This window comes from Neolamprologus brichardi, chromosome 20 (genome assembly GCF_056152115.1).
Source record: "Neolamprologus brichardi isolate AB-2024 chromosome 20, ASM5615211v1, whole genome shotgun sequence".
Taxonomy (NCBI): Eukaryota; Metazoa; Chordata; class Actinopteri; order Cichliformes; family Cichlidae; genus Neolamprologus; species Neolamprologus brichardi.
Window position 1 is genome coordinate 34,567,706 of NC_142123.1, and position 21,705 is coordinate 34,589,410.

The 21,705-nt window shown below is 41.3% G+C and overlaps 1 protein-coding gene across 1 annotated transcript; it reads right to left on the reverse strand.

The window, feature by feature from the left end:
* Nucleotides 1-3,418: 3,418 nt before the first annotated feature.
* LOC102798712 (rhamnose-binding lectin-like) lies at nucleotides 3,419-12,551 on the reverse strand. The gene is made up of 14 exons (XM_087834181.1): nucleotides 12,282-12,551; nucleotides 11,611-11,781; nucleotides 9,904-10,039; nucleotides 9,522-9,631; nucleotides 8,685-8,729; nucleotides 8,274-8,406; nucleotides 8,061-8,164; nucleotides 4,996-5,211; nucleotides 4,461-4,596; nucleotides 4,272-4,381; nucleotides 4,138-4,182; nucleotides 3,920-4,052; nucleotides 3,736-3,839; nucleotides 3,419-3,553 (listed from the first exon to the last, which is right to left on the reverse strand). Exons 1-14 carry the CDS (start codon nucleotides 12,310-12,312, stop codon nucleotides 3,534-3,536), a joined length of 1,494 nt encoding a protein of 497 aa, XP_087690307.1. The 5' UTR covers nucleotides 12,313-12,551; the 3' UTR covers nucleotides 3,419-3,533.
* Nucleotides 12,552-21,705: the final 9,154 nt, after the last annotated feature.

The following is a 21,705-nucleotide window of genomic DNA, read 5'->3' on the forward strand; positions in this document are numbered from 1 at the left end:
CACAAGGCTTAAATACACTGAGGGATAATGAGGGAAATGAGAGACATGGGGGAGACACAGACCTTCAAAGTAAAACAGGAAACAGACCAACTGAACATGAAAGCTTAAAAGAGACTGGGGGAGACAGAACATAGAGGCCTGAAACGCAGGACAGAAAGGCACAAAGAAAGCACAGCATGACACAGGAAGCCATATAACAAAACCATAACAGCCATAATCGAACCTGGGGTAATAATAATAATTAATATATTGACCAAAAAAGGGTTCAGAACATAAACCATGATATAAAATACAAAAGACTAAAAAATACTGGGTCTTTCAGTTTTCCACCATAAAACGTTTATGCAAATTTGAGACGTCAAGCAGAAGGCTTGGATGTTTGACATGATATAACCAGTGTGTTTGTGTTTATCTAGTCTACCTTTTTCTGACTGACAGATTTGTATATTTTATTGATCTGTGATTTTTACTTGTAAGTATCATTAGTTTGGTCAGAGGACTTTATAAAGTCTGCCTTTAAATGTACTTTTATTGCAAAATGTGCTCACCTCTTAACTCCTGATGGTGACCGGTTACACTGATTTACTGCACCATCTTGTGGTATAAAGCTCTCAGGTGTGTGTTCCTTTTCTTTCTTTTCTGCCTTAGAACGAACATTTCCTCCCTGGCATTGCAGGGTCCTGATTACGTTTCCATGCTCTTCAGTCCACACAGTGCAGTCCAGAAACAGCAAACTACTATCTATCTACCTAACTACTATTGCTTGTATCTTCCCTACTGAGTGCTATGTTTCTGTCCACTGAGCTGATGTGAACTGCATGTTCTTGGGGTTTGATTTTGACCCAGGTGTCCTCCATGGAGCTGTAGCAGTGGCTAGCTGCTGTCCCTTTGAAAGAGCCAGGAGCCTTACTTACTTTATATGGCACACCCATGTTTGTGTCTGTAGAAACCCTGGTTGTATTTAAATATGTGGAGGTGAGGCAACCCGTGACAAGCTTACTAGGGTGTATATTAGACTTATTAGTTACTATATACAGTAATGGATTCCTATACATTTCATCAGGTGACCACTTTTGTTGTAAGATTCAGATAATTATTTATTCAAAGTTTTTAAATGACATAACAAAGAAAAGTATGTCTTTGTGCCCCCCTCTCCCTGTTAATGCCCTACCTGCCCCCCTGGCAACACTTTGCTAGACCCGCCCCTGCACAGTTACCAGCTGTCAGCTGTAAAAAAAGGATCCTGGTGTTATCTGTCTCTCAGAAACAGTTCATAACTTGAACTCATCCATGTCACCTAAAAGGTAAACCTGTTTCTCCATCACAGCTCTGATGATTCAGTAAGGACGTCTCCTGGTTTCATCTTCATGTTTCCCTCTCACCACATATCCAAACCCACATCATGACCAGCAGCTTTACAGCTGTGGCTCCAGCAAACATCAGCTGATACTAGAAACTAATATTAAATAAATTCTAACAACAGCTGATCAAGCTTAAACGTGCTGCTGTTGTTTATCTGCTGGTCTCCTCTTTCTAGCGCAATAAACAAATAAGAAAGACGGACTTGCGGCAGAAAAGCCGATCAGCTGATCATTGATCGGTTTCATGTTTGAAGTAATAAGAGGAGAGGGAGGGGAGAGAATGAGAGAAGTAGATGCAACTGAGCAGCAAAGACAGAATAACTCCAGCTTTGTGTCTATTTTTTAGTTCTAGCTGACTTACGGGACAAATCGCTTCCTTTTCACCTTAGTATGGACTTCCAATGGCCAGTCCAGCTGTGGCTCAATATATCAGTTGTTAAGCTTAACGTGGAAATACTCTGCAAACATTCAGGGATGAACTTACACACTTTACTTCTCTGGGATAGTTTTCGCCGAGATGAAATGTAGCGGTAAGGAAGCATGTAGCGAGGCTCCAAATGCTCCAACAGACGCCGACAGGTCTCACAGACAACAGCCGCTCTATCACGTGACACATACTGCGCCGATGCGCCGAGCTGGGTTACGCCAAGTAGCACGTTTTGTGAGGTGATTTTGTGATACTTCGGATCGAATTACATTTTTTATTTCTCTCTGATATCTGATACAGTAATTTAGGTCAGTATCGGACCGATGCCGATACGTAATATCGGATCGTCCATCTTTAGTTTCTGATAACATGATCAGACCGACTCTGTGGAAGAGTTAAAGATCTACGACATCAGTGTGTGAAGTAAGTGTGACCTACACACACTTTCAGCAGCGAGCTTCCAGTACAAGTCTACGCTCAGAGGCCTGCTGTTACTGTAGGCTAGTACTTGCAGTTACTGCTCTTGCAGCACTGTACACTATAATGTTGCATAAATCTGGAGTGCATATGCTGTAAATACACTACTGGACATTGTGGACGTCCACAGTCACACTTCATGCATAATGCACTTTTTATATGTACGGACGTGTGCAGGTACATGTGTGTGTATATGTATACAAATGTATATTTAGTGTGTAATGTGTGTGTATATGTCCATACTTATAGATACTTACAGATATTTGTTACTCACATAGTAATAGTAATGGTAGAATAGTTACATTTACGTCTTGCATATTTCCAAAACCCTCTATCATAGTCACATGTATGCTACTATTGTATAAAGTCTATTACTTATTTGGTATTTGTTTGTATTTTTCTTCTGCTATCTGTTCCTGAGCTGAGGTAACGCACAAATTTCCCCGCCGTAGGATCAATACAGTCTTATCTTAATCTTACTTCATAAGTCTGTCTTTCTGAAAGACGCTGTGCAAAGTCCTACTGTTCTGTTTTAATGTGTTGTGGGGTCTTTCCCTCACAAAGCGCCTTGGGGCGATTGTTGTGTTTGCTGCTGTATAAATACAACTGAACTGAACAGAACTTCAAATTTCATGCAATGTGTGTTTTGGCCGCTGTGGCTACAACTGCAGCTTCCACCAGTGTGTGAATGTGCGAGTGAATGAATAGTGGAATTGTACAGCGCTTTGACGGCCCCGAAAAGCGCTGTATAAATGCAATCCATTATTATTATTATTGTTATTATTATTATTTGTACTATCAAACTATGAGTACTGTTAGTACCACAGAGTCCATGACCTTGGTGTCCTCAATGATAAAAAGCTCCTCTTCACATCCGACCGTTTCAACAGAGTCACGTCAGAAATTAGTCAGATCCCTGTCACATTTAACTCACACCATCCAGTTGATACGTTTCATTATTATAATATTGGAGGCAAATTTAAGAGTGAAGCAGGCGTAAGAATACAAGGGGAAAAAAGAAGAAAACATTAAGACAATCAGTGTTAAATCAGTTTTACATTTGGAATCATTTATTTTCTGAAACGTCTTAAAGGCCAAGTGTATATGGACACCGCAGACCACAACTTAACAGGTCTGGAAAGAAGATGTTGAATGATCAGGATGTTGAATGATCTTTTTCTTTTTGATTCATAATTGATTCATCACACATTTTCTTCAAAGAACATAGACGCTATAGATGCTATTTGGATGTCAGCGATTTCCTCCATTCAGTGATCTGGAAAACCAACTGAAAGAAAATTTATGTCAGAGAGTTTCATTACTGAACCCCAACGTTTTAGGAAACAGGATCAGTGCTGAACCACCTAAAAGCACAGTGTGTAAGGGCAGATTCACATTTCTCTCTAACTGTTAAATGAGCTAAACTTTTTGTTGTTATAAATGCTCTAAAGAGAAGTCTGAGGCACTTACAGTGACAGCTATAAGCCATCTCCAGGTACTTGTAGGTGCCAAAACACGGGTCTCCAAACACAGAGCTGCTCACTTTGACAGTACAGTTGCTTTTCCCGTTGCAGCTGCAGATTCAGGTGAAGGTGAGTTGAAATATGTTGTGTGAGAAGACAAAAGGCTGAAGGAAGAGAGTCTGCATCTTTACCTGTCAGCTAAATTGCTTATGGGCTTTGAGCATTGGACATTTTGGAGCTGAGAGGCTGGAAGATTCAAAGAGCATGTGGTCGAGTCACGGCGCCCGTAATCAGCTCCATGGATGAGTAAAACCTGTCCTTCACCTGAAGAAGAGCAAACGTTAACCTCATTTGTATTTTTACCGCATGAATCCAAAGACTCACAAAGAAGGAGAAACTGTGCTCTCACCACACTGAAGGTTTGCCAGCGAATCGTCACAAGTTACACTGTGGACTGACAGAGAAATAAAGCACATTAGAAACACACACATTCACAAATTTGAATACACTGAATATTAGTTTCTAATCACAGCTGTAATGTACTTGCTGGGAAGCAGGTGTAGGTGGTGTCCAAGTATTTGTAAATGCCGGAGCACGGATCAGAAGTACGGAAGGAGTTTGTACTTATTTCACACACCTTCTTGCCATCACACCTGCAGGGAGACAAAGAGGAGCTCTCGTCTTTTCAGGTGAGTTAAAGTGATCGATTAATGATTCCTCAGATTTGTTTACCTGCTCTTGACGTCTTTCAGAGTGTCTATGTGGAAACACTGTGTATTTGCAAGCTGATCTGCAGGAATGCCATCACTGCAGATTTCTGCATCTGTCCGCCCGTACGTAGCTGCCTGCACGATGATCACTCCATTATCTGTTATACAGAGAACGATGACGTTCAAACGGAGGGAATCACAAGGAATGCATGAGGTGTGCAGCACAAGAGAAACAAATAGAGGCTTTTTATGTTTTCAATAATCAGAAAATGTCCTCCTGTAGTTCTGTGGTGTTACAAGAAGTCTGAAAGGTCACATCAGTCACAAGCATAAACTGTAGTTTCACTGAATAAAGCACAAACAGAACCTAAACCTTAACAGGTTTTTTTGCTCCTCGGGTAAGACTGAGCTCAGTTTCTCATAAACACAGAGGCAGACTTCTATTTACAACCTGAGGAGTCGCCCCCTGCAGGACATTAGAAAGAATGCACATTACATCAGAACTGGGTTCACTTTTGAGTGAGAGTGAGGAGCTATGAAAAACATTTTTATGTTACCACAGCTCAGGCGTTGCACATTGTCAAGGCTGTCACAGGTGATCACCCTCACTGTGGACATGAAGGTCGGTGGGAATGGGCCCATAGGTCCACCTGGGCCCATAGGTCCACCTGGGCCCATAGGTCCACCTGGGGCCATAGGTCCACCTGGGCCAATAGGTCCACCTGGGGCCATAGGACCACCTGGGGCCATAGGACCACCTGGGGCCAAAAAGCCTGAAATGAAAAATGTAAAAAGTCCATAATTAGTGAGTCTTGGATAAATGTATTATGCTACAGCAGGGTCTTCATAAACAAATATGAATGGATTTGAAATATAGAAAACACAGGCCAAGTGGGAAATAATCCCAGTCGACTTAATGTCACCTTCATTATATGTATTTGTATTTTGTAACACTCCTCTGAACCGGCTGAGGAATGATTTCCTCCACATCAGTCGCTGATGGTCTGTCACCCAGCAATTTTGTGTTATTTTGTGTTGTAGTTATGCCCGTGCTTTTCTCTCCCCTATCTGTTCCCACGTGTCCCTGCGTTCTGTCTCTCCCCAGTCTGGCATGTGTCTCATGTCTGTGTGCACACGTCGTCAAGTCCGTGTTGTCATGTCTACGTTCCATTATGTTTCCTGTTTTACTTTGAAGGGTTCGATGTTTCCATGTTCAGTTTTACTTCCCCTGTAGTGTCATGTTCATTTGTGTCAGCTGTGTCTCTCCAGGTGTTTCCACTCCCTTCATTGCCCTTCGGTCTTCTTCGGTTCAGTGTCGGGTCATCTGTTTACCTTGTGTCACGTCACATCATAGAGTTTTTCTACAACTGCTCAGGTTCATGTTTGGTTTATTTCATGGGTGCGTTTTGCATGTCCCTGTTCAGCTTTATGTTCTGGTTTTGTATCATTGTTGTCATAGTTTAGTTTTTCCCAGCTTAGGTTAGTTTCACCCTTGTTTCACTTTGCTTTTCTGTCGTGTCTGCTTTTGGGTCCACACTGCAAACATACCGGTCTCTACAGGTCTGACTGGTTTTCAGTCACTGAAGCCTCCTGCTGGGTGACTCATGCACAATAATGAAGTGATGCTATTCAGATAATGTAAGAATGTTTAACTGTGTCGTTCCTGGTATGTAACCTGACTGGCTGAGCATGATGGAAGCGAATCAGACGTAAGTTCTGGACAATGAAGACCAGTCCCCATAATTCCGATTATCTAAAAGTGTTCCCACCACTAGTTTAACACCAGTTTCACAGGACACTGTTCTCTGTTACCGAACTGCTTTCACTCAGAGCTTCAATGAGTCCGAGTTTCCAGAGTTTACCTGAGGGATTTTTCCTTAGTGGTGGTGGACTGAAAACTTATCAGAGGCTCATGTAGTGAGTGGTGTATTAAAATCAAATAGCACTATAGTGTACAGGCATGAAGCAAAACTGCTATGCAAATCTAGGCTCTCTCTTTGAGTATGAAGGAGTGTTAGAGCCAGAAAAATATTGTTTATTCTGAGAGAAAAGAAGAAACTGGATAGGCCGACATAAGGATGGCGATGGTTACAGGCTCGTGCAGTAAAGAGGACGGATGTCGTATCACAGACACAATCAGAGCCGATCAGGTTTCACTAACTCATCTACATGCTAAAGTATGAGGTTAAAAGGACGTTAGCATAAAACGTATCAAACATTCAGTGATTACCTGAAGTCACGAGTACACACGTTGCTGCGAGCACTGAAACATAAAAAGAGAAACCTGGGTGTTAGCCGGCGTACAACCTACAGCTGATTTACTCGTTTGTCTTCTGTGTTACTGTAAGTTAACAGTGTTTCACATGGACCTTAACACATGACATGAAAACGAATAAAAAACAGAAAAACTGGATACACAACTTACTGATAAAAGACAACAAAGTCGTGTAAATGACACATTAAAGGAACAACTTTTAGTGTGCAAAGACTTTCCTGTACTCACACAGTGTGCTGCTGAGTCCGGAGCTCTGCATGCTGTTAGAGCTGAGCTGATGGTGGAGCACACAGGAACCTGGACTATTTGTACTGTTTCACTGAGAATCTATCTGCACACCAGGCAAGCAGCCAATCAAAAACCTTCCCTCATGATGTGCAACAAACTGAAACAGACAATAGAATTTGACCTTAGATAAAGCCCACAGGGCACACACGCTGAGAGAAACATATCTGATGGAAAGGTGAAACAGACCTGCAACTTGACCTGCTTGGAAGGTTTTGGATGTATGCTCAGCTTAATGTGGGGAATGTGTCACCTTGATGGCTCCATTCAGGCACCGACCACGCTGCAGCTGCAGCGCAGTGCTGGAGGTGCAGAGCATAGTCCAGCCTCTGAGTGGTGAAGCTCTGCTGGAGGTGGGAGATGAAGACCTCACAGACCGAAGCCTCTGTCAGGTCCTCACGCCACATTTAGGTGTGCCAGCTCTGTCTATCGTCATCCTCTCTTCACCCTAACGCTGACTGTAGGATAACGTTTTTAGTTTAAAATGATCATTTATTATATGTGAATGTTGCTGTTTTGCACAGTCCAGACAAGATTTGTCCTTGATGCCATGATCTGAAGGAACATCCTTTATTCAGTGATAATAAAACAGATGTTTGACACCAGGACGGAGCTTTAATGTTGTGGTCACATTAGCCATAGCCAGACACTGGCAGGCAGGTTTATTTCCATTTCACATTACAAATACAGAGACCAATGTTGTTGTTTTAAATAAAAAAGCAAAAACTTATAATTATTTGATAGAAGATGTTTATTTTTGTAATTTTTAAAACAGTCAGATAATCTCCATCTAATCCTGGACAGGAAAAAAAACAATCACAGGTGTTTGAAACGGACTCAGCTTCACTGTTTTACTGCATCATAGGAAAAGTCATCAAAAGCACTGAAGCTGCTGAGAGACCCATGAAATGGTTTTGCTGGTCAATTCCCAATAAAATGTCATAAAACTGCCTTTTAAATCCGTTCATGTTATATCTGCAAAAGAACAGACAACATCTCCACGTCAGATCATGTCAGTCTTTGTAGTGTGAGAACATCAACATGATCATTTAGGCTGCTTACACTGACAGATGTAAGCCACCTCCAGGTATTTGTATGTGCCAACACAGGGGTCTCCAAACACCGAGTTACTCGCTCTGATGGTGCAGCTGCTCTTCCCGTTGCAGCTGGAGATGCAGCGCAATGTGAGTGAGCGCAGGCATCGATGTGCATTGAGAAATATGAAAGTAATACCTGCAGCCACAGTTTAAATCAGTAACAGGAGGAAAACAGTACCTCTCAGCGACTTTGCTGGTGGGACGGGAGCAGTAAACATCTTGGACCTGAGAGGCCGGACGTCTGTAGGAGCATGTGGTCTGATCGTGGCGTCCATAGTGAGCCCCGTACACGAGGATAGCCTGCCCTTCACCTGACGAGAGAAGACGAGCAGAAAACAACCCAGCAACGTTTTTTCAAATTAAACAAATTTAAATTTGATTCAAGTCATATAAATCATTTAACATGGGTCGAATTCATGAACATAACAAAATCACACATTAACAGACAGTAACAGATGATTTACTTAATAAACACTAATAAGAAATTAAAATGTAAATAAAATAAAAACAAAAAGAACTGCAATAAAAATAGAAAATCTTCACCTGAAAATGATCAGAGCTGAGACACAACAGATATAATGACTCTTACCACAGTGCAGGTGTGCAAACGAGTGCTCGCATGTGACCAGGTGACCTGTGGAAGCAGGTCAGATTAGATATGAAAGCATTGAAGAACACTGGCTCTCAGCGACATGTTGAACCTGCTGTTTGGCAGCCTCAATGTAAATAAAGCTGGAAGTTTAGGGATTCGTTGCTTTCACTGTCCCTTCTTAACCCTCAGGGGGAAAATATCTTTGTGTCATGTTTGTACCTCTCTTCAGTTTGACTCACAGATCCAAGCAGCTGTTACCCACTTTTCTTCAGAAAGATGAACTCTTTCTTTCTGTTAATAACCTAAACGTTTGCATGAATGAAAGGATCCTGAACGTCTGCGTGCACAAGTGTAATCATATTTGTGAAGTACAGGATCAGAAATATTGTTGCTCACATATACGCGCCTACATGAACTTCATGTTCTCTAGCAGATGTTCCACATGCTCTGTCTCCTGCTGCTCACTTGGGTTTGTTAATCAGGGTCTTCTCATGATTCATCTGATTGGTGCGTTCTCACTCACTGGCTCCCTCCTCAGATGACATCATCTACCTCAGGAACAGTCTTCACATCCCAGCTCAAAATGTTTTCATGAGCTTTAACATAATGTCATCAAAGCAGATTTTATGTTTTACTAAATTATAATGAAAAAGTCATTATTCGTTGTTTTCAACGTATTACTTGGTTTTGATGATTCATTGAACATCTGCTGTGTTTAAATGTGTTGACTGACTTGACTTAGCGTTAGCATGCTCACATAAATCAGTCACAAACTCTCTGACCTTCTTTCTGAGCTCTGCTTCCTTCATAGTTTCATGGTCATGTGATACTGACTTGCAGGTAAGCAGGTGTAGCTGGTCTCCAGGTATTTGTAGGTGTCGACACAAGGGTCAGGACTTTGGACGTCAGTCACGCTCAGTTCACACACTTTCCTCCCATCACACCTGAAGGAAACACATACATAAAAAAAGCAGTGCTGGATGTTGGTTATTGTTTAACTGTGCTGCTTTTTTACACATATTTCTTTACTTTCTTTATTTTGCTCATGTAGCGGCTGTAATTGAAAGATGAACAGCAAAGGCTCGGTTGGCCCATAGAGAATAATTATTATGTTAGCATAGCTAGCTATAATTAGCTCAACCTCGTGGACGCTCACATGTAGCTGACTGTAAGCTGCCACATTCACAACAGAAGTTTAGGATCCTTTCTCTTGTACCTCCTCTTGAGGACGTCCACGGTTCCCTGCTGAGAGCACTTGGTGTTGTTAAGCTGTTGTTGAGGTCTGCCCTCACTGCAGGTCTCTCCGTCTGCACGTCCGTACAGAGCTGCTTCCACACTGATCACTCCATTTTCTGTCACATCGAGTGGATCAGAAACGAGAGCATTTAGTTTAAAAGCAGTGTAAAAATCTGATATCATCGTGTTGGTGTTGTTCCAGGTTCAACATTGCAAGTGACCAATCACATTGTTGTGACGTTATTCTTTGGCGCGCCAAGCCATTCGTGCATTTATGAAATTCCAATGTTGCACGGACAATATCAATTCTGCTTAGCGTTTATTAAAGGGTCAGGGCCCGTTGATCGGCAGACAGAGGCAGTTTCTCGCAGCTTAAATACAGTTTTTGGTTTTACGGCGGTTTTTCCCGAAGTTGCAAAAGTATGATGTCACAACATTCTGATTGGTCACTTGCAATGTTGATCCTGGAACAACATTTACTATGTCGATCTGGGAACAACACCAACACGACGATATCAGATCGTGCAGGTATGAACGTCTCCTGCCCTGATAGCAGCTGGGGGAGGACTATCCTCCGCCTGTGAGCACTTTGGCACGGGTGAGGTGCCCACGGCAGCACCGCTGCTTGTTGAGAGTAAGAGTGATACGCGTTTTCACGTCAAAAAGTCATCATAAATAAGTCTCCAATAATACCAGAAAAAGTCGCCAGATTTGTCGCTAGTCGCTTTTTAGAAAAAAAGTCGCTAAGGGGGTCAGTTTCAAACTGGTCATGTGGCCATATCTGATTGGTAAAAGAGTCACTGGAAACTCCACTGGCAGCATGTCATCTAATGTGTTAAACTAATTTTTTTTGTTTTTTAAAGTAACGAGTCTAATTTTGCAAATGTAGCGGAGTAAAAGTACCGTTTTTCTTCACAAATGTACTCAAGTAAAAGTAAAAAGGTACTTTAAAAGTACTTTTTTTCATTAAATGTAACGGAGTAAAGGTAACTCGTTACTACCCACCTCTGGTTACACCACACACAGATTAGCTGCTCTGTTCTGCCTACTGAGAAACAGTGTTGCCAACTCCTCAGTAAGAAACATCACTATTGGCTGTCCTAAAAGTAGTGAGAAGTTGCTACTTTTAGAAGTTGTTTTAGATAAAAAGTAGTTAAGGGTGTCGGACAGCAACAAAGTCCCTAAATTGGCAACACTGCTGAGAAACTGGACACTGGATCATTTGCATACTTAAAGTGATTGGATGTTTAGCTGAGGGGAGGGTGAGTGTGTGAGCCTGCACACAACAGAGGAAAAGAGCAAACAAGACTTAAACCCGATCATCTCATTTGTACATTTCCCGGCAGATTTTTTCAGCTACTGTAGTAAATCTTGTCCAAAATCAGTTTGTGGATAATCTGTTTTTTTTTCTCAACTTCCAAAAGTTTGACTTAAGGGGGCAGGAAGTTTGTTTAAGGGGGCATTGCCCCCTCTTGCCCCAGTGTAGAGCAGGCCCAATTTATGTATTTGTTTAAAAAATGTCTCCAATTCAGGACGATGAACCTTCAGATGAAAAAAAATGTAAAAATCATCATGAATCAAAAATCATGAATTCCAAGAGTTTCATTGACTGAGTGAAATGTACAAGCCGGTTTTTCACATCCCCGCCGAGTCGCTTTGGTTGTGCAGGTGTAAACATGCATCGTACCACAGCTCAACCTCTGGACAACGCCCATGTGACAGGTGACAGCTTTCTCCATGGAAGCATCTGAAGAACAGATATGAAAATGTGACATGAGGTGAGCTCTGTAATGATAAACTGGATCTTGCACCAGATGCTGTTTACCTGCTCCGCTGAGCAAACAGGTCGCTGCCAGCACTGAAAACAAACGTCAGTGTTTTATTCATTGAGCAAGAGAAAAGATTTAAATGAAAATGATTTGATCATCTTTTTGAAAAAGCAGAACAAACATGCGTGTTGTATATTAATATTAAGGCTTTGATGTTTTACCTTTTTTCCTGCGTCTGTAACTGAAATAAAATTATTTTCACAATAATGTTGCTTCACCCTCACATTGTTATCTACTACCATTCTGTGAGGTATCTAAGTCACACCTTTAGCAGCGAGTGTCACATGTGTCATAAAATCACAGCCTCATCCAAGTGTCTGTCGCCTTTCATGTTAACCATAAAGTGTGCTCAGCATTTCACTTCAGCTCAGAGAACGCTGCTTACAGCCTCGCAGAGCTGTCAACAAGTGATACACCTGGACTCATCCAACATCCAGAAAACCCACATACATATAAAATAATATTCAGAAACAAACATTTTAGAATTCAGTCATTAAACATAAATATAGAAAATCATTTGTGTACTCACACAGAGTCCAGCTGAGCCTTACACGGAGCATGGTGCCAGTGCTGGTGAATACTGGTGCTGTTGGTACCCGACTCAAACACACCTCTATTTATTCAGTTTGATAAGGAACTTTTAAACAGTAGTTTGACCCTGTTGGATCCTACCCAGACGCATTAACTGGAAACTCAATTTAAAGCAAGAATCTAGTTTAGTGGGTGTAAAAGATGATAAAACAGAACAACGTCCAGTGTGTGCTCCAAGGCTCTCAAAAGGAAGGAGACCAGAATTTATCATACACTTAAAAGTTGTTTTCAAAGAATGTCAGTGTTCATGTGAGTGACCTTTAAACGTGCTTGTAGACGGACTTTAGGACTTTGAGGACGCGCAGGAAGAGACGCTATGCCAGTAAATGTTTACTTGGCAAACCGTCACATGCGGCCACCCCTCCATGAGCCTGGTTCTGCCAGAGATTTCTTGTTTTTATTTCCAAACGTCTTAGGGGGTTAGTGTTGTGAAGTTTAGGATGTGATTAGGTTGGGGGTGGAGTTGGGGGGTTAGGGTTTGGTGTGTTGTGTGAGGATCAGATCATGCTGGCCTACATCCCTTACAAGGGATCACGCTCAGACTATTTTTCTCATTGTTGCAGGAGAAAGGTCCTGCTACACAGCAGGCCAACAGCAGTCCAGGCTCCACACGGACAGAACAGGTTTATATAGACCGGTCCTGCATGTATTTACCCTCTCTGTGCCTGGATTCACTTCAGCAAATGTAAAAATTTTGCAGCTTTTTAGTTTAGAAACATTTTCTTTCATATGCAGGTTTCCTTCAAACACCTTCAAACACAGAAATGATACAGAACTAAAGTAAACTGGAAAATATAAACTAACCTTAACAAAGAAACACAGCATGAGGGACGATGCGACATGGAGCAGAGGGAGACTGACATAAATACACAGCAGGTAATGAGGGAAGTGGAAGCACACAAGGAACACAGCTGAGGACAATTACACTCGACAGCACGGGGAGGACACACAACTGCAGGAAGTGACTGAGACAGCCTGGAGAGAGAGAGGGAGAACATGAAGGGAAGAGGAAAACATGGAACACAAGGAGTGGGAGCAAAGCACAGTAACTCACATCACTATATAGACAGTCACACAGTGGGAGACACAGAAGGCAACAACACAGGGAGAACATCTAATAAACAACACTGTACAGAACAACCTGGAGTCCTCGACATAATGCAAAATATGACAGAAAACACAGGGAACTTAAACCGCTGAGTCAAAATGACCCAGGACCATGACAGTTACCCTTTTTAGGCTTCAATAATAAAACAATATTGGTCATTGTAAAAGTACAATTTCAAAAAACAAAAAACAAAGGATCAGTAAATAAAATGAGGCCACTTGGCTTCAGTTCTCTGACAGAAACAAAGCAGGATAGTCAGAAAACTGTGAACAAGATGTGTGCAACACCACAAAGTGTTGTGTTCTTTTTTTGATCATTTTATGTTAGATTATGAAAATATAAAACAAAAACAAACCCCCTCAATAAACAAAAACAAACAGGCTCAGATGCATCACAGAAAAAACAATTCAAATAAACATGCACTTCACAAAACACCACAGGGTAGAATACCAAATGCTGGAGTCGATGAGAGTTTACAAATCTGGCCTTCGGTTCCACACATTCAGAGGAGAATCCTTTGAGTCTTTGCTGAACTTTTCCATTTGTATTATGGACATCGTATCTGTTACCCTTAACTGAAAGGAAGGAGGAGTGGGGGACTTCCATCCCCTCAGGATTAGCCTGTTGGCGGCAATCAAACCTAATTCTAACGGCCACTGCACTGTAACCGGGAGTAGCTCTGATGTCTGAGAACATCCAAAAATTACAAGTTCAGGTTCACGCTGTAAGGGCTTCATTTATCCCTCGGAAGACCAGTCAAATATTTTAGACCAACGTCTGTTAATGAGGGACAAGACCAAAAGGCATGGAACAACGTAGCTTCTGCCAATCTACACCTGTCACACATTGGGAAGATAAACCTTGTGCAGTCTGACCTTAGAATAGTGTAACCGGTGGAGGATTGTAAATTGAATTAATTGGTGTCTGCTGTTCAAAGAGCAAGAATGCTCCGACAGAAGAGTTGCAAAGTCTTTAAACTGTGATTGGATGTAATGCCTGACCTGCAGATATCGATAAAAATGTGGATGTGCACTCCAAAAACTAAAACTGACATTTACTTAAAATGTTTGAGGCAACACTTTTACACTTAAAGATATTGAGTAGATTGGAAACCAGTCAAATCTGTTCAATATACTTAATCAATTGAATAACTAAAGCTTAAACATATTAAGCTGAAATAAATAATTGTAGTTTTACACAAACATGAAAAAACTGAGTAAGTAACAATGACATGCTTGGTCAATGTAACTGAAATATAGATGGTCAGTTACTCCAAAATTTTGTTCCATTTACTTAATATTGTAAACTGAACGTAATCCAAATTGTACTTAACATTATAAATGGTAAATGGCCTGTATTTGTATAGCACTTTACTAGTCCCTAAGGATCCCAAAGCGCTTCACACATCCATCCACACACCCATTCACACACTGGTGATGGCAGCTACATTGTAGCCACAGCCACCCTGGGGCGCACTGACAGAGGCGAGGCTGCCGGACACTGGTGCCACCGGGCCCTCTGACCACCACCAGTAGGCAACCAGTAGGCAACCGAGACTGTCAGGGCCGGGGCTCGAACCAGCAACCTTCCGATTACAAGACAAACTGCCAACTCTTGAGCCACTGGTAGTCTAAGTCTGAAAAAACAAACAAACTAGTATGTAGTTGTTGCGTATTTCATAATACATGTATGAAAAATGACCACATGTTAAACATTTTTCCAAATGAAAATGTAATTTTTATAAACATGGCAATAACTCAAAATAAATGAGCACTAAAAAGACAAGAGGGGGGGGCTATGCCGGGTCATCCAGGGTGTCCTGCTGCTAGAACACTAACGCTCTGATATTAGCAGAAATTGTTGTGTTCTACCCTGACACATGTTAGGTTACGAAAAGTCTTGAAAGACTAATACACAACGGCAACATCTCTAGGTTTCACTTCTCACCCAAGCATGAAATCCCAGGTATTTAACCACCAGTGGGCTGACGAGGTGGCTCTTCTGTGTTGTGCAATCCACTTTGCCAGAGTTTGTTTGGTTTCCCCGATGTATAAATCCTGGTAATGCTAGGACTCTGCAGTCTATTTACACCTATGGGCCAGTGGACACTCTTTCAATGATGTCGATGTCCTGTATGTATGTAATGTACATCCTGGTGTATCAGTGGTTGTTGATCAATGGTCATGAGAATTTGCATAATTATGATGAAGGAGCTGACCTCCCAGCCCATTGTTCCTTCACTGGGCATTATGCAAATGTCCTGTTTATAAGAAACCTGCAGTCAGCTGAGACTGAAGACGTCACTTGGACGACACATTTCTCCCACTGAAAACGTCCAGATGAACAGAATTGCAGTTATATAGTTGTATAGAAAGTTACAATTTATATTTGCATTTGAGTTATAAAAACGATTTACTAAACAGGTCTGTGGTTTTTACAGTAAAAGTATAACAGTTTCCTACACTGAATTTATATTTTTCATATGATTTGAGATCAACTGTGTTAATACAGTACATCAAAATGAAAAGAAATATATGAGGTAGAGGTGGACAGATGAGTATTCAATAAAAATCAATGCTCTGTGTAACTTTAATAATAATAATAATACATTTTATTTGAGGGCGCCTTTCAAAAGCACAAGGTCACCTTGCAAAAGAACAAAATTAATAAAAGGAGCAATAGTCATAAAATCCATAAAATAAGTTAAAATTGCAAAGCAGAATTTGACATCAGGTAAAATCAGCACTAAAGCAAATAAGCCAGTTTAAACAGATGTGTTTTGAGCTGTGACTTAAATATGGAGAGGGAGTCAATATTTCTTAGTGCAGGAGGAAGAGAGTTCCTGAGCCGAGGAGCAGAGCGACTGAAAGCTCTGCTCCCCATAGTGATGAGACGTGTGGACTGAACAGTAAGATGAATAGCAGATGAGGATCTGAGAGGGCAGGAAACAGTGGTGATATGGAGCAGGTCACACAAATATGAAGGAGCAGATTTATGGACACACTTATACGTGAGAAGTAAGATTTTAAATTTTATCCTGGCTTCTACGGGCAACCAGTGAAGCTGCTGAAGAACTGGGGTAATATGACGGAGTCTCTTGACGGAGTAGAGTTATGACCCGAGCTGCAGAATTTTGAAGAAGTTGGAGTTTATGAAGGGACCTTTTAGGGAGACCAAATAGGAGGGAATTACAGTAATCAATACGGGACGTAATAAGACTATGGACAAGGATGGCAGCAGCATGGGGAGGAAGGAAGGGACGGAGTCGGTTAATATTACGTAAGTAGAAGTAAGCAGACCGGGTTATGTAATTAATGTGAGACTGGAATGAAAGAGTATTATCAAGTATGACACCCAAACTCTTAACCTGAGGGGAGGGAAGGGTGTGGAAACTTTCAATGTTAATGTAAAAACTGTGGGATTTGGATAAGAACCAGGATCTAATCTCAATAAGACAGTCTGAGAGGGAGGTAGGTGGGAGGGATGAATTGGGTTTCGAGGAAAGGTAGAGCTGGGTGTCATCGGCATAACAGCGAATATTTTTGGAATATATGACCAAGAGGGAGCATGTAAGTAATGAATAAAAGAGTCCCTAATAATGAACCCTGGGGCACACCAGCAGAAACAGGATTGAGAGTTGAAGACTGGGATTTAAATTGGATAAACTGAGAGCGGTCTGAGAGATATGAGGTGAACCAGGCAAGGGGGGTGTGACCAATGGATGCTAACCGGTTCAGGAGAATATTGTGAGAAATGGTATCAAACGCCGCACTAAGATCAAGAAGGATGAGGATGGATAGGAGACCAGAATCAGCTGCCATCAGAAGGTCATTGGTAATCCTTAACAGAGCAGTTTCTGTGCTGTGATTGGGGCAGAAACCAGATTGAAATCGTTCATAAAGATTATGGTCATTGAGATGTAAATGAAGCTGGGCGGCGACAACTTTTTCAAGAATTTTATAAATAAAGGGGAGATTTGATATAGGGCGAAGATGATCAAAGTTATTGGGGTCTGCACCAGGCTTTTTGAGAGTTGGGATAACAGAAGCATTTTTCAGTGCTTCAGAAACAATTCCAGTGTTCAGGGAGGAATGAATAATATTGGTTATGAGAGGTGCTAACGAGGGAAGACAGGCTTTAACTAACACAGTGGGGAGAGGGTCAAGGTGACAGGTGGATGATTTAGATTTTTTAATGAGATTAGATACGTCAGTTATGGAGGGAAGAGTAAAGCTTGAAAATAAATGACAGGAAGACAGTGGGGGAACCAGGAAGTCTACTTCAGAGTAAGGAGCTCCTACAGAGTTAAGTTGATGGTGGATATCTGAGATTTTACGAGTGAAAAAAGAGATAAGAGAGTTGCCATCTCAATTCATCTAACTTCTGCGACGCTCTAATGCTATTCTTCACTGAAAAAATTCATAAAATACACCAGCCTATTAATCAACCAAAGACCCAGACAGACTTTTAATTCATTTGAAAGCCTGAATCTTAGCCTCGTCCACCCCAGCTGTAAAACTCAGAAACCAGCCTTACTTGTTATCATCTATCATCCACCTGGGCCTTACACAGAGTTTCTCTCTGGTTTCTCAGACTTTATATCTGATTTAGTTCTGAGCTCAGATAAAATAATTATTGTGGCTGATTTTAACATCCAAATGCTAAAAATGACAGCCTCAACATGGCATTTAATCTGTTATTAGACTCAATTGGCTTCTCTCAAACTGTAAAAGAACCCACCCACCACTTTAATCACACTCTAGATCTTGTTTTAACATATTGTGGTAGACCACTAGAGGGCTCCACTCACACCCAGTGTTGAGAAAGTGTGTTGCTGTGTTTTTTGGCGCAATGTATGGAGTTGACCAATGTATGGAGTTGACCAATGTATGGAGCTGACCTCTGACCACCACCCGTTGCCTACTGGTGGTGGTCAGAGGGCCCGGTGGCGCCAGTGTCCGGCAGCCTCGCCTCTGTCAGTGCGCCCCAGGGCAGCTGTGGCTACAATGTAGCTGCCATCACCAGTGTGTGAATGACTGTGTGAATGGGTGAATGTAGTGTAAAGCACTTTGGGGTCCATAGGGACTAAGTAAAGCACTATACATACTAATACAGGCCATTTACCATTTGACCATATAAAGGTGAAGTCAAAGTAGTGAAAAACAGCCAGTTCTACCAATAAATCATGAAAAGTAAGGTTTACATTTTTGGTGAAAAATGTGTTCATGACAATGCAGATTTTGTGTAAATTTAATTCAATTCAATTCAATTCAATTCAATTCAATTTTATTTATATAGCGCCAAATCACAACAAATGTCGCCTCAAGGCGCTTCATAGATACAGAGAAAAGCCCAACAATCATATGACCCCCTATGAGCAAGCACTTTGGCGACAGTGGGAAGGAAAAACTCCCTTTTAACAGGAAGAAACCTCCGGCAGAACCAGGCTCAGGGAGGGGCGGCCATCTGCTGCGACCGGTTGGGGTGAGAGAAGGAAGACAGGATAAAGACATGCTGTGGAAGAGAGACAGAGATTAATAACAGATACGATTCAATACAGAGAGGTCTGTTAATACATAGTGAGTGAGAAAGGTGACTGGAAAGGAAAAACTCAATGCATCATGGGAATCCCCCGGCAGCCTACATCTATTGCAGCATAACTAAGGGAGGATTCAGGGTCACCTGGTCCAGCCCTAACTATATGCTTTAGCAAAAAGGAAAGTTTTAAGCCTAATCTTAAAAGTAGAGATAGTGTCTGTCTCCCGAATCCAAACTGGAAGCTGGTTCCACAGAAGAGGGGCCTGAAAACTGAAGGCTCTCCCTCCCATTCTACTTTTAAATACTCTAGGAACAACAAGTAGGCCTGCAGAGCGAGAGCGAAGTGCTCTAATAGGGTGATATGGTACTACAAGGTCATTAAGATAAGATGGGGCCTGATTATTTAAGACCTTGTATGTGAGGAGCAGGATTTTGAATTCAATTCTGGATTTAACAGGAAGCCAATGAAGGGAAGCCAAAACAGGAGAAATATGCTCTCTCTTTCTAGTCCCTGTCAGTACTCTTGCTGCAGCATTTTGGATTAACTGAAGGCTTTTCAGTGAGTTTTTTGGACATCCTGATAATAATGAATTGCAGTAGTCCAGCCTGGAAGTAATAAATGCATGAACTAGTTTTTCAGCGTCACTCTGAGACAGGATATTTCTAATTTTAGAGATGTTGCGCAAATGGAAGAACGCAGTCTTACATATTTGTTTAATATGTGCGTTGAAGGACATATCCTGGTCAAAAATGACTCCAAGGTTCCTCACAGTGTTACTGGAGGCCAAGGTAATGCCATCCAGAGTAAGAATCTGGTTAGATACCAAATTTCTAAGCTTTTCAGCGCCGAGTACAATGACCTCAGTTTTATCTGAGTTGAGAAGCAGAAAGTTAGTGGCCATCCAAGTCTTTATGTCTTTAAGACATTCCTGCAGTTTAACTAATTGGTGTGTGTTATCTGGCTTCATGGACAGATAGAGCTGGGTGTCATCTGCATAGCAGTGAAAATGTATGCTATGTCTTCTAATGATGCTGCCTAGGGGAAGCATGTATAATGTAAACAGAATTGGTCCTAGCACTGAACCCTGTGGAACTCCATAATTAACCTCAGTGTGTGAAGAGGACTCTCCATTTACATGCACAAATTGGAGTCTATTAGATAGATATGATACAAACCACTGCAGTGCAATACCTGTAATACCTACAGCATGTTCTAATCGCTCTAATAGAATATTATGGTCAACAGTATCGAATGCTGCACTAAGGTCAAGAAGGACAAGCACAGAGATGAGTCCACTGTCAGAGGCCATAAGAAGATCATTTGTAACCTTCACTAAAGCTGTTTCTGTGCTGTGATGAGCTCTGAAACCTGACTGAAACTCTTCAAATAAACCATTCCTCTGCAGATGATCTGTTAGCTGTTTGACAACTACTCTTTCAAGGATTTTTGATATGAAAGGAAGGTTGGAGATTGGCCTATAATTAGCTAAGACTGCTGGGTCTAGAGATGGCTTTTTGAGTAAAGGTTTAACTGCAGCCACCTTGAAGGCCTGTGGTACATAGCCGATTATTAGAGATAGGTTGATCATATATAAGATCGAAGAATTAATCAATGGCAGAACTTCTTTGAGCAGTTTTGTAGGAATGGGGTCTAAAAGACACGTTGATGGTTTGGAGGAAGTAATTATTGACGTTAACTCAGAAAGATCGATTGGAAAAAAAGAGTCTAACTTAACATCAATAGAACTACAAGTAGCTGTAGATAATATTACATCTGTGGGATGATTATTGGTAATTTTTTCTCTAATGATAAAAATTTTATTTGTGAAGAAGTTCATGAAGTCATCACTAGTTAACGTTAAAGGGATGGTTGGCTCAAAAGAGCTCTGGCTTTTTGTCAGCCTGGCTACAGTGCTGAAGAGAAACCTGGGGTTGTTCTTATTTTCTTCAATCAGTGATGAGTAGTAAGCTGTTCTGGCTTTGCGGAGGGCTTTCTTATAAAGCAACAAACTATTTCTCCAGGCTAAATGATGATCCTCTAAATTTGTGACACGCCATTTCCTCTCCAGATTACGAGTCGTCTGCTTGAGGGTACGTGTTTGAGAATTATACCACGGGGTCATGTACTTCTGATTAGAGACCTTAGTTTTCACTGGAGCTACAGTATCCAGAATCGTACGTAGTGAGGAGGTGAAATTATTAACAAGATAATCGACCTCTGTTGGGGTAGCGTTCAGATAGCTGCTCTGCTCTGTGTTGGTACAGGGCATTGACGATGATAACAGTGGCTGGATTATATTCTTAAACTTAGTTACAGCGCTTTCAGAAAGACATCTACTTTGATAAAGTCCACTCTCCACTGCTGCGTAATCAATTATTGTAAATGTAAATTTTATCAAGAAATGATCAGACAGGAGAGGGTTTTCAGGAAACACTGTTAAATGTTCAGTTTCTATGCCATATGTTAAAACCAGATCTAGAGTGTGATTAAAGTGGTGGGTGGGTTCTTTTACATTTTGAGAGAAACCAATTGAGTCTAACAACAGATTAAATGCCATGTTGAGGCTGTCATTTTTAGCATCTACATGGATGTTAAAATCACCCACAATAATTATTTTATCTGAGCTCAGAACTAAATCAGATATAAAGTCTGAGAAATCAGACAGAAACTCTGTGTAAGGCCCAGGTGGACGATAGATGATAACAAGTAAGACTG

What these genes read in the sequence shown, in the direction of transcription:
- LOC102798712 (XM_087834181.1), bottom strand. Translation starts at nt 12,312, where the DNA reads ATGCTCCGTGTAAGGCTCAGCTGGACTCTGT. An exon ending in TGTCCAGAGGTTGAGCTGTG is followed by an intron (nt 10,040 to 11,610) that starts GTACGATGCATG and finishes TCGATGTGACAG; the next exon opens with AAAATGGAGTGATCAGTGTG. An exon ending in GCTGGCAAACCTTCAGTGTG is followed by an intron (nt 4,053 to 4,137) that starts GTGAGAGCACAG and finishes GCTCTTCTTCAG; the next exon opens with GTGAAGGACAGGTTTTACTC.